This window comes from Nothoprocta perdicaria, unplaced genomic scaffold (assembly GCF_003342845.1).
Source record: "Nothoprocta perdicaria isolate Ctin4 unplaced genomic scaffold, notPer1 scaffold_44, whole genome shotgun sequence".
In the NCBI taxonomy this organism is placed as follows: domain Eukaryota; kingdom Metazoa; phylum Chordata; class Aves; order Tinamiformes; family Tinamidae; genus Nothoprocta; species Nothoprocta perdicaria.
In genome coordinates this window covers 1180798-1194162 of record NW_020455688.1, presented here as the reverse complement: position 1 = coordinate 1194162, position 13365 = coordinate 1180798, and the positions used below count along the sequence as shown (strand labels likewise).

Below are 13365 nucleotides of genomic sequence, written 5' to 3'. Positions count from 1 at the left end.
TTTTTTAATAATGCTAATCATAAAATACCAAAATAAGAAAAATTAGGAAATTAATATTTCTGACTTTCTACAAGTGAAACGTGTGTGAAATTTTCCTCTTTCTGGTGAGCTAATCAGAACAGGGGTGCAGGAAAGGAAGCCATAACAAAATTCTCCTACTCAGCAAGTGGATTAATAAAAAAAAACTCAGTAAAGATGAAGCATGTTCTTATGATGCTGCTAAAAAGACTTGTTTTTCAGTGAACCAAAAATCCCTCCAATTTAGGGGGAAACATTTCACAAATCAGATAAGACCTGAGTGGGTAGCCCACATCACCATTTCCCTTTGCTGGTACCCTGTGCCYGATAATTGTAAGCAAATATTTAAATTGTTTTCATCCTCTCTCTCTCTCTCTCTTGCCCTTCTTTTCTCTCTCTTTTTCTTTATCTCTCTCCCTCTCCCTCTTTCCTCACTCCTTCAAAGGTGAAGGAAATGAAGAAATTAGCAACATGATTCATAATTATATCAAGGAAATTGAAGATCTCAGGTATTTGCATAATATGTATTTGAATTATTTTATTAGAAACAAAGATTAGTACTTTCAGCAAGTTACTGTTTCTGTAGTTATGTGATTATTTTGTTATTGTATGGGCTTTAGAAGCCCAGGAACCACTGTGCTGAAYTAAGGCCCTCTAGTGCTACTTGTGGCCATGGAAAATTAAAGATGAAGCTGAAAACTGAGCATCAACAGATGGCTATTGACTTTAATAGAGGTAATAGCTTAGTATTGTAGTGCAAGGTTTAAAACCCTTGTCTTACGATAATTTTATAACCTCATGTTAATTATAGTTCTGAGAAATTGCTGTTTGCAAATTGAGTTAAAAAAAAGTTTGCATCTGCTGTCCTTTAAAAAAAAGTGTTTTTCTTTCTCTATTTCGTGGAGCTCTGTCATGCAGAAGAGTTAATTGGTGTATTTCCACTTAAGTACTTAAAATTACTTAAAATGCTTAATACTTAAAATACTTCCACTTAAAATACTGTAGCCTTTGCAAAATGTATTTATGTGTCTGTATGTGCAGTATGTATGTATATGTATTTAATCCCTTTTTTTTCTTTTTATTTTCTAGAGCAAAATTGTTAGAAAGTGAAGCAGTCAATGAAAATCTTCGGCGCAATTTGTCAAGAGCTTCAACAAGAGCCACGTACTTTGGGGGACCATCAGCATTTTCTACTTCTATGCTTTCCTCGGAGAAAGAGACGATGGAAATTCTAGATATAGCCAAGAAAGATCTAGAAAAATTGAAAAAAAAAGAAAGGAAAAAGAAAAAGAGGTGGTGCATGAAATCTTCTCTTTATAATGCTATTTATTTATATTGTTTTAATATAAAAGGTGTATATAAAAAGGATAAATTCTGTAGATACTGAGACTTTAAAATTAATTTGCTGTTTCTATGTAGATTTGTTTGCACAAATCCTTTTATACGTTGAGATTGTAGGTGTGTTTATCTTATATCTTTTTGCTCCCCAAATTATATAGTATTTGTAGAATTAATGTGTCTGATGTAAAGAATTTTTATATTTTATAATTTTGTACAAATGTAAAAATTGTATAATTTTGTACAAATGTAAAAGCGCAGATAGTCTCCATAATTATTAATTTTTTTAATACATCTGAAATTCAGCAGCTAAAAAAAATTCTATCATCTACCTTGTGATGAAACTGAATGCAACAGCTTTCTGAAAAACAAGATATTCTGAATAGCTGGGACTTCTCTGGTAGCTCTTGGARTGGCTTCTTTTGCTTTCTCTCTCTTCTGCTTTTATGGATGTTTTTTATTTAATGTTTCTTACTTCATTGCAACACTCTGCTTTGCTACTGCTTTCTGTCCAGTTCTTCATCTACTAATTTGCTCATAGCCATTGATATAAATGCCTGTTCAGACAGCAGTTAATACAGCAAGGATCTGGTCATTCAAGCCAAGACTTTGAATTCCCCTCAGTCTTTTTCCCTGAAGTTGTCCATGCTTCTAATCTGTTACTTTGCTCCTAGTGACCATTCAGATTTCTAGAAGTTAATGGTAAAACTGAAAGAGTACAAGCCTGAAATAGTTAATTTAGAAGCTTTGGGGTAGTGAGATCAATGAGTTTGGGTCCTATATCCATAAATGTGTTCAGCACAGAAATAGTAGACACTTGTGAAAAAGCATCAGTTGGATTCTTTTATTCCCTCTTATTTTTCAATCAGTGTTTATGGAATTAGAAAGGTTTTCTTTGTGTGTTTTGTCTCAGATTCATAGGCACTGGAGGTACCTATAGAGAATGGAGATATTGAGTGAAATCAGCAGAATGCCCCTGTTCAGACCACCGTTTCAGGACGTGCTATAACTGGAAATGTGTGAGCAGAGAGACTTGCTTCCATGTGCTTCAACACACATTTTAATGTTACACATGCACTGAAATATACTGTTAGATTGGAGCCTGAGTATTTAGTACTAGACAGGGTGATTTCCACAAAACTAGCAAAGGTTTCCAGATAGAGCACCCAAATCCCTTATTGCAGGAGATGATTACTTGGAGAAAACATTTTGAAGTTCTGCCCCACATACCTATGAGGAAAGAATGTGGGGGTCCTTCCCCTTGAAGAGGCACCTGGAGCCAGTCACACAGCAGGACAACGAACTTGTGGATTTGGTCACATCCAGAAGTAACACTGCTTGTCATGAACTGTATTTGGGAAGAGTTATATACATTCTAGAAATTATAGAATCATAGGGTAATTTCAATTGGAATGGACTTCTTGGTGGCCCAACCTCAATTTTTGAACTTGTCTTGTGTTGTATAGACTGGGATCACAAAGTGGTGATAAAATATGTGTGGCCCATCTATGGCTTACTTGGCGAGACAAGTTTCTGAGATGTGTATGTTAGGGGAAAAAATTCTTGGAAATGAAGAAAAGTGGGAAATTTTTGAATTATATACATATGGCCCATTGTACTTGTTAACTGTGAAATGCTTCTCTCCAATCAGTGAAATACAAGTCCTGTGCTCAGGAAATACCATTCGAAATTATTCTTCTATTGCACTTTCAGAATTTGGCAGTGGGTTTGTACTGCAAATGGACAAATTGCCCTGCAGCCTGGTAGGGCATCTATGCTCTGCTCCTGTCTTCCACAGGCATTTAACTGCTTTTCTGTACTAGTGCTCCCTTTTCAGGGTAGCTATTCTCTTCAGGTCACCTGGCCAACATTCTCCTATTAAAACTGGATTGGGAAGCCTTGATAATAGCTCTGCCCCATCTACTGCCTTGATCTATTTGCTTCCTGGTTGTGGGTCAGTGAGGTTCAAGTTGCATGGTGTTAAACGCTTGTAGTTTATCTTATCTTAATAGTTTTGAGGTAGCTTGAACAGCTAAGTGCTCTTTTTTGAGTGTATTCAGCAGATAAGTAGTGCTTTATATCTGTAGCCTTCAAGAAGCATCTGTCATACTGTCTATCAGAAACTGTTTGCAGAGCAGTGATGTTTGGGCTACTGAAATACTGACATGACTGGAGTGTGACACAGACACTGGGACCTGCACCCCAGAGCCCTGGAGCACATCAGCTATGTCCCCTTCAATCCTTAATCAGACTTACATGCCTTGTAACCTTTTTTGACTGCTGCCTTTTGACATGCCTAACCTTTAATAAACTTCAATTAGTGATATAATTACAGCATGTGAGTTCCTAGGTGATATTGAAATAAGGWGGCAGAGAGTGGTAAGTAGAAAGGCAGGAGAAGCTCTAACTCAGAGCTTAGCCCTTTTTGGGAACATTAGGTAATAGTTCTTGAAATGGAAGTCATTTCTGCATTTAAGTCATGCAGACATTTCTTTAGTAATACACCCCGCTTTGTTAAAGAAGACAAATGGCATATAAAAGTACTAACATTTTGTCCATTTCATTGCTTTGATGTCTATTTTTGTTAATTTTTAAAGATAACAAGCAAACATTGGCATATACTTACTGAATCCCAGAAAATTAAACTGCAAATTTCTGTTTTTTATTTAAAAAATGCGATTAGCAGTTTTTTCATGGCTTATATTCAGAATATATGATTTAGAATATTATTATAAAGAAATTTACCACTGATTTCTATTATAATATGCTGTGAGCATATGTAAAATTAATGCCTTTTTTTGTGTTCTGTTATATTCCTGAGGATATATAGCTTCATAACATGGTTCAAAGGTAGAACTTGCTGAAGTTTTCAATATTTTATGCCCTGCTGATCTTAAATATTTAGCTTTTTACATGACAAAAGAAAAGATTGTTTTTAGAACATTTTGAGTTTTGAAGCTCCATTAGAAATAATTCTCAAAATGAAATATTTTACTTGAATTTATAGTAGTTGGCAGTGACAGATTAGTTAACCTACAAATGCTTCTTCTTTGTTTTCTATTTACTTTCCAACTGTGCAAAATGTATTACCTTTTTACAACTTATTGTCTCTTGATGATATCTTTTAAAATTTCATTTTAAACTCCACAAGCTCATATATCATTTTTTTTACCTTCTTATCGCTTTTGCTTTTCACTGTCTGGTTTGTCCTTCATTGGCTTGGCCTTCCAATACTGTCCCTCGTGCTTTTGAAGGCTACAGAAACTTGAGGAAAGCAGTCAAGAAGAAAGAAGGTTGGAATATTTCCCAGGTTTTTAATTAACTGTCGTTTCAATAATCAGTTATTGTACGTGGAAAGAAGTTGGGAAGTTCATGAGTGCTTTAGGAGTGGCTCATTTCACTTCTGCTTGTACGATCTGTGTGGAATGGGGAAAGAAGGTGCAGAAGCTCATATGATAGGAAATATAGAGCAGGCGATATATACTGCAGGAGTGGTACATTGCTTTGGTGTRTTTGGCATTTAGAACATAGAAGGTCTTGACCCTGCCTGCTTCAATAAAATCTGCACGTGWCTGAAGCCTTGACCACTCTTTCAGTTTGCTTTCAGTCAAGGTCGTAGATAAATCTGTCAGTCACGGAGGGCAATGAAGGGTGTAAAAGAGAGGCACCCCTGTGAGCATTAAATACTGTCCTTAAATTAAAGGAGCTTTTATTTTTCTGCATCCAGACTGCAGCTCAGATCTGCTAACACATAGGTGTGTTAGTCAACCTAAAGCAAAATGTGTTGTGGACTGAGGGAGATCAGAACCTGTGGAAATGAGATTATAAGGGTCAGTGTTCGTTGCTTGACATTATTTTCTGTACAAACCTGGTCAGGCCGTTTGCTTCCAGCCTTGCAGTCTGCTCTGGGGGTCATTTTGTCGTGGGGGGAGATGTGGGTTTACGGTGCATCACTCACCCTGCACTGCACAGACCTGCCAAACTTTAGGTAGCTGAAGTTGTGTGAAACCACTTCCACATTATGTGATCCTAATCACATCTTTATAATTACTGCCCCTGGGCTGTCTCACCCTCTTCTGTCACAGTTTCCTCTCTATCTGGGATGCTTTGGGTGTTGCATGTGTAGTGCTAGAGGGACAGGCATTGGATCCCTGATAATTTGCAGGATGCCATCAGGTTTTAAATTTTAACATTGTCATGTGGCATCTCAGCTGTGCACTTAAAGAATCCTCCTATTAGCTAATTCRTGAATCCTTTATAAAAAAAAAAACTGTTGTAATTTGCATAAGCCATCATTGCAGCTCAGGCTGTCAAGAAAGGAAAGAATGTAAAGGTACTTGACATTYAAATCAGTTTTAAATCATAGTCTAATACCCAGAAGCATAGAAAGATACRTAATTTTAAGCTTTGATAAAAGTTCCTCCTTGAGACAGTCTTATTATAAAAATCCAATATTTCTTGCTTCTTTTTGTTGTTATATCAGTGGCTATTTGTGCAATATTGATGCCCTTGAGGCCTAGGTCGATGACTGATCCAAAGAGCAGGTATAATGTGATCAATTAGGATATTGTTTCTTAAGGTATAARTCTAATTTTTCAGATGACCATAAGCATCGTAGACTCAGTTATAGCTTGAAAGTGCAGTAATGTCAGTTGATACTTGTTATACTTGCACACAGTGTTCTTGCTTTGTCTGGGTGCACTACARCTTCCACACGAAATGAGTGAATGAGAAAATGAATGAGAAAAAATTGTATTCTGGTCGTTCCAACTTTGCAATACAGTGGGAAACAATGTGGCAGTCATTAACATTATTGTGCAAGCTAAGACTATGCAAGAGTAATTGAGTCTTATTTTGTTATCTGCAGGAGTCTGAGAATTGTGTTTTACCCATGCCCAAACTCTGTGTCTTTGGTTAACAGCACTTTGTTTTTCATCTTTACTTGGAAACTTGAGTTACTAGTTTGGGGTTGGGCAGTGCTTACGGTTTCTGTTTGTGAATATGCCTTTTCTGGTCTTCTTCTGCTAGTGTTAAAGAGGAGAGCACAGACAATGAGCAGGAGAAGAAAGATGAAAAAGGCCCTTCAGAAAGAGAGAATAATGAACTGGAAGCAGTAAGTATTTAAAAGCAATTGCTCTGGTTTATTTGCCCATTGATGTCTGTTCAAATTGGGAATGAATCGGACAAATGTTGCTGCTTTGCAAGCAGTGGGAGACAGGAAAATGCGGAAACATTTAATGGCCATGTTCCATGTGTTTTACAGGAGGAAATTCAGGAAGTAAGTGATCACGAGGATGAAGAGGAGGAGGAAGAGGAGGATGAAGACGACATGGAAGTTGTTGAAAGCTCAGATGAGTCAGATTCGGACTCTGATGAAAAAGGTGATGTCAGTGTGAAGCGTTGTACAAGTTTGGGTACAAGTACTATTTGTTATTTCTTTTCTTTGTTAGGCAAGTTAGCATCTTGGCAACTCACGGGCCGTAGTGCTCTGTGGATTGAGTGTTCTGCGAGGTCTTTGTTGGTTATGGCCCTGAAGCATTTAATGTGCATCTGATCAAGTGTTCATACTGATCCTTAAAGGGATGCTTGATAACACATTTCTTAGTTAGTTAGAATATCCGAAGTATGAAGTTTATGCTTGGCAGCCCATGTAACTTTGTTGTGGGAAAGGACAGGTTGTAATTATAACATTCAGGAGACTATGATCTAATGAGGAAGTCACCTGTCCTCCCTTCCTTTCTAGTTACAGGATGGAGAGTGTTTGCAGAGGAGGCCTGAACTGCAGATAGTCATTAGATGACTGTTCACCTTCTGTTGTGTGTAGAACTCCTCTGTGTACAGCTACACACTAGGAAATCATCCTAATATTGCAGTGGATATTCATGTGATACTTATGTGGTCCTCACTGTCATCCTCATTTTAAATTCCTTAAATCTTTTTACTTTTAGAAAATTACCAAGCTGACTTGGCCAATATCACCTGTGAAATTGCCATTAAGCAAAAACTGATAGATGAGCTAGAAAACAGCCAGCGAAGACTGCAAACCCTAAAAAAGCAGTATGAGGAGAAACTAATGATGCTACAACACAAGATTCGAGACACTCAACTTGAAAGAGATCAGGTTCTTCAAAACTTGGGTAAGAAGTACAATTTTATAAGATCCTCAAGGTGAATTTTCTGCTACTTCCCTTGCTTCCTTTTGCAAGTGGAGTAAGAAATGGCAGAGAACAAACAGGTTTGTACCCATAACGGCAACGAATCTCACTTTACTCGTCTTAGTTTCTAGTAGAATTACGAAATTTTTTTTTTTTAAAGATGGCTACTTGCAGGCACTTGATTTGGTTTAATGAGCATTTCGAGTTCCTCTGATATTCTTTTTACTTAATTCTTTAGATAATCCATAAATTAAAAGTTCTTTTCTTCTCCACCTCTGCCATCTTTTAACTTGCATAAAAAATGAACGAGGCTCTAAGTTGACTTTTGCAATTCATTCACTGCCCAAAAGTTTTGGAATATGTGTTGGTGTTAAGAAGAAGAAAGAATGGTGAACTTGATAGCATTCACTAGGGAAATGTTTTTTGTGTTTTATGTGCTTATACAGTATTTAATATACTTACATATGCTTCGCACATACATATTGTATATGCTTTTGCTGTCCCCTTACTCTTCCTTACGCTCCCCTTGTTGATCAGTGTTAGAARAGTGGTCCTAGGCATCAAGTCTCTTTGGACCCAGTCTGGCTGTTCTGGTCACCTTGTGTACGTATGTGTGAACAATGGGGCATATATCCGTGTCTTCAGGTGCTCAGCTGTTATGCAGAGCAAAGAAATCAGAAGGAAGTGTTAATACTCGATGTCTTATGCAAGAAGGCTTACAGGAGTTTGAAACCGTGCAGGCAGGAGCTAAGYAGGTGTAAATACTGCTGTAGATAATACTAAAAGCAGAGGAAAGTCATCAGCTGTGAATGAGGAAGTGAAAATGTCCCAGTAAAAAGCAGAGAAGAATCCCCTTTTTCTCCTCAGGTTCTGTGGAGACCTATTCAGAAGAAAAAGCAAAAAAAATTAAGTCGGAATATGAGAAGAAACTCCAAGCCATGAATAAAGAATTGCAGAGACTTCAAACGGCACAGAAGGAACATGCACGTTTGCTTAAAAATCAGTCTCAATATGAGAAGCAACTGAAAAAACTGCAGCAGGAGGTGACAGAGATGAAGAAAACCAAGGTACGTTTCAGTATATTGAAGTGTTGTGTAAGAATATTTCTTCACTGGAGAATGGGTTGAGATCCCCTTTATTTATCCACCAGACAACCAAGTTTTTGACATCAGCCAGAAGTCTGAAATTAGCATAGAAGTGAAAACTAAGTTGCTTCTATATATGTATGTGGGGGATTAGGTTTAATGAACAGAAATGACTGTATTAAACATGGCAAAGCTTGTGCTTGTGCTGGTTATGTGCTATTCATCACTGAGAGAAAAAAAGATTGGACTGAGGTAAATTGCTTCAAGCAGGTAGAATACTGTAAATGGCAGTTGAAAGAAATTTCCATATGCTTGGAGAAGGGAATAACACTTGAGTGTAAACAGCTTTTCCAAATATTATATGTGATTATTTCTTTACAGGTTCGCTTGATGAAACAAATGAAAGAAGAGCAGGAAAAAGCTAGAATGACTGAATCTAGAAGAAACAGAGAGATTGCACAGCTTAAAAAGGAACAGCGCAAGAGAGAGGTTGTTTAACAGATAAATGCTTATTCCAAATGMGTTCTTTATCATTATGATGTGCATCGTATGCAGGCTTATGCCCTGTATATTTGCAGGGAGACATTACATACATGTTTGCACCAGTYAAAATGCAAATAATTTTATTTGCAAGTTATAAGTACAGTGGAAACTAGAAGGCTTATTAACTACAAATATCAACATTATTTTATTTGTGAGTCTTTGTAAAACYATTGCTATTGCCACACACAGTACTTACCACACAAAACTGCTCTTTTTGATAGAGAGTTGCTGTGTTGAAGCGTTGTCATAGAAGAAGCATGAAAACTTTGTGACTGGACTGACCACTTTATTTCACAGTAGTTTTGCAAGCTTGTGTTAGATTGTAATGATTTTGTATTTTATGCAATAGATTACTTCTGACAAATGATAAAGATAATATCTCAACTCTTGATTTTTTTTTCTTTCTTTCATAGCATCAGCTCAAGCTTCTGGAAGCTCAGAAAAGAAATCAGGAAGTTATCCTGCGGCGCAAAACAGAAGAGGTATTGTGGCAAAACATTAATACACATGTGAAAACAGAACCGTTTTGCAATTTCAGGGAGAGGTCGTGATGTCTTTGCATTCTGTTGTTGCAGGTTACAGCCCTTCGTCGGCAAGTAAGGCCTCTGTCTGACAGAGTGGCAGGGAAAGTGAGTCGAAAACTGAGCCTACCTGATCATCCTGCTCAAGAACCAAGCTCTAGTTCATCTGTTGAGTACGATGGTTCAAGAACAGCAGCACAGCAGAAGATGAGGATTCCTGTTGCAAGAGTCCAGGCATTATCTGTGACTGCAACAAACGGAACAGCGTAAGGATTAAAACTGCTTTCTAAAGAGAACTGAAAATTGTGTAGACTTCATAGCATATATACCTGTGATGATACATGTCATGTAATGCTCATAAAATGAGCAATATTGGAAAAGTAATTTGAATTTCTGAATTTAAGACAGTGTGGAACAGTGTGAAATGTCATTAAAAGGGTAAGTCTTAAGAAGAAACCCTCAAATTTCAAAATGCAGTCCACCTGTTTTAGGGAAATGTCCTTGTTGGTGTGATGTCCACAGTGTTCTTAATTGCAAAAAAAAAAAAAAAAAACTTGATTGCAAATTATTACAGAGTGCAGTGCAGTTCAGCTTTGAGTGCAGATAGGTGTTTGGTGAAGTGACAAACTGCAAGAAATTCTTAAATTGTTAGGGAATAAAAGAAGTATTTTGGCTTGATCATTTCCCTATTCAGTTTTGTGTTTCCTACTTGCTTTCACTCAGCTTYATGTTTCTCTTGAATTCATCACAGAAAGAAATACCAGCGGAAAGCCGTGACGAGCAGAGTTTACTCCTCAAAAGCAGCCAGGATGAAGTGGCAGTTGCTTGAACGAAGAGTGACTGATATCATCATGCAGAGGATGACCATTTCCAATATGGAAGCAGATATGAACAGGTTGCTTACGGTASGTGATTTGCCATTCACTGTTGGGTATGTGGTCACATTAAAGAGAAAGCAATTTACATTTACAGTAAATGAATTACTTTGAAGTTGACATAAGTAAAGTGGCTTGGATTCTATAGCAGTCAGTGAGCAAGCTGTTGTCTCCAGTGAGTTTTTGGGCCATGGGATTGCTCTGTGTAGTAATAAAAAGAAATGCGTTAAGCTGATGTTCATATATTTACCTACAAAACTTATTTCTTGCTGCTGGAATCCTGACATAAATTATAACAAGGAAAAGAAAATAAAACAAAGAAAAATGCATTTATTCTTAAGTGTTTACTCATTGCCTTTTTGTAATATTATGTCTTTGGGAAAATAGCAACGTGAAGAACTTACAAAAAGAAGAGAAAAGCTTTCAAAGAAAAGGGAGAAGCTCATCAAGGAAGGAGGTGGCGGTGAAGCAGATAGAAATGTTCAAAACATAAATGAAGAGATGGAATCACTAACTGCGAATATAGACTACATTAATGACAGCATTTCTGACTGCCAAGCAAACATTATGCAAATGGAAGAAGCAAAGGTAGGTTAATTATTATTGCAAATGATGGCAAAATGAAGAGATGCAAGGAAAACAAACAAACAAACAAAACAAAGCAACTATGCTAGTCTTGAGAGTGGTTGAATTTAGAAATGAGTTTTGTTTTGGTTGTATAATAGTTGAACCAGGAAGTAAAAACTAGTGAAAACTTAAGTGAAATTTGATATGAGTATCTTTTGTAATTGAGTTTTCAGATCTGAGTTTTAACTTTTATTGTGTAATACAAGTTAATATTGCAAAGCATTTAAATGTCAAAACCAATTCTATTGGCATTAAATTAGTTTGGTTTTGGGGGACTGAAGGCCACCAACCTGTACAAATTCTTCCTGCAGCTGTTAATATTCTCCTACTTTCTTATATTTAAAACATGCAAACCCAAAATATTTAAGGCTTTTTGTATGTGAATATTACATACATTATTTTATCAATCCTATTACAGTTGTGTATCCATTCCATTCATTATGAAACAATGACTTTTTATTACTAAGGGAGACTTTGCAAGCAAAGCTGCTGCTTGTTTGAGACTGACTGTTCGAGTAGTAATTTAATAAGTCAGGTGAAGATATGGTATCTGTTTCTTCCAAATGATGTAGAATTTGGAATGTTATCAAAAGCAGTGAAAAACAGAGTTGAAAACTCTTGCAATGTATATCTTAGCATCCATGATCTAGCATAAAGAACCCACCAGATATGATCTCCCAGATCTATTTGTTTGGACATTGTTACAGTGCTGCCATGCACCATAATCCTTGCTAGTACTTTTGTAAAGCAGAGATCAAGGAGTTCTCCTCCCATCCTAGGCTAGTTTGTGCATGTCACATCACCAGCACCTTTCTGCTCTACTTGCAGCAAGTAAACCTGAATTTCGACACCAAAGTGCAATGTTACAGGACTTCACTATTAGAAAAGTAGTGAACGAAGAGGAATTAATTCCAAAGGGTGCTAGAGTGGTGTATACTGACTGGAGAGAATAACTGGAACAAAAAGGTGTTTATTTTGGAGAGGAAGAAACTGGGGAGAAAAGTCTTGAAATACATAGGAGCTGCAGGGATTGAAGGAATTTACTGTTCTCTATTCCCACTGTGAGTACCAATGAGAAAGGTCTCGGATAGAGATTTCAAGAGCTTTCAGGAGCAAAGAAAGAGAAGCACTGAAGAGCCTGGGAAGGCTGCAGAGTTGGCATCATGGAATGTTCGTGGAGTGGGTTGGAAACACATCTGTCAAGTATGGTGTAGAGATACCATGGGATACCCTGGGGAGGAATAACCTCAGGCACCAGGACAGATTAGGGGTTGACCTGCAGCTCCACGGAGGTGGACTTGGGAGTCCTGGTGGACACCAAGTTAACCRTGARCCAGCAATGTGCCCTCATGGCCAAGAAGGCCAATGGGCTCCTGGCTGCATCAGGAGGATGTTGCCAGCAGGACAAGGGAGGGGATCCTGCCCCTCTGCTCAGCTCTGGGGAGGCCGCACCTGGAGYATTGGGGGCAGCTCTGGGCTCAGCAGAGGGTCCAGTGGAGAGCGATGAAGATGATGAAGGGACTGGAGCATCTCTCTTATGAAGAAAGACTAAGTGAGTTGGGCCTGTTTAGCCTGGAGAAGACTGAGAAGAGATTTGATCAATATATACAAGTCCCTAGGGGGAGAATGTAGGGAGGAAGGGGCCAAACTCTTCTCAGTGGYGGCCAGTGACAGGACAAGGGGCAATGGGTCCAAGTTGAAACCCAGGCAGTTCCCTCTGCATGTGAGGAAGAACTTGTTTGGTGTGAGGGTGCCAGAGCCCTGGCACAGGCTGCCCAGGGAGGCTGTGGAGTCTCCTTCTCTGGAGATCTTCCAAAGGCGCCTGGATGCCGCCCTGTGCCCCGTGCTCTGGGTGTCCCTKCTGGAGCAGGGGSTTGGACTGGATGAGCTCTAGAGGTCCCTTCCAGCCTCAACCATTCTGTGATTCTGTGATGCGGATGAATTAGGTGATGTTGCAACATCCTTACTATTTCTGTTTTCTACAATTAGTGGAGTGACTTTAAAAGATGCATTTCTTTTCACCATCTGACTGTTTTTATTGTTGCATGTGTAGGAGGAAGGAGAGACTTTGGATGTAACAGCAGTGATCAATGCTTGCACTTTGACAGAAGCTCGATATTTGCTGGATCATTTCCTCACAATGGGCATCAATAAGGTAATGTAAGTGAAATACATGTGTGCCCAGACTGTTAATTAAGGAGCA

At 38.1% G+C, this 13365-nt stretch overlaps 1 protein-coding gene across 1 annotated transcript in view; it reads left to right on the top strand.

Moving 5' to 3' along the window:
- KIF21A (kinesin family member 21A) overlaps positions 1–13365 on the top strand; it is a 49714-nt gene that overhangs the window by 13495 nt on the left and 22854 nt on the right. Inside the window, exons 9-21 of the mRNA XM_026046353.1 lie at positions 464–527; positions 1108–1311; positions 4611–4649; positions 6385–6469; positions 6620–6737; positions 7305–7493; positions 8379–8578; positions 8978–9085; positions 9553–9621; positions 9715–9926; positions 10412–10565; positions 10923–11123; positions 13216–13317. Coding sequence (XP_025902138.1) covers positions 464–527; positions 1108–1311; positions 4611–4649; positions 6385–6469; positions 6620–6737; positions 7305–7493; positions 8379–8578; positions 8978–9085; positions 9553–9621; positions 9715–9926; positions 10412–10565; positions 10923–11123; positions 13216–13317 — 1745 coding nt within the window. The remainder of the gene's footprint in view (positions 1–463; positions 528–1107; positions 1312–4610; positions 4650–6384; positions 6470–6619; positions 6738–7304; positions 7494–8378; positions 8579–8977; positions 9086–9552; positions 9622–9714; positions 9927–10411; positions 10566–10922; positions 11124–13215; positions 13318–13365) is intronic.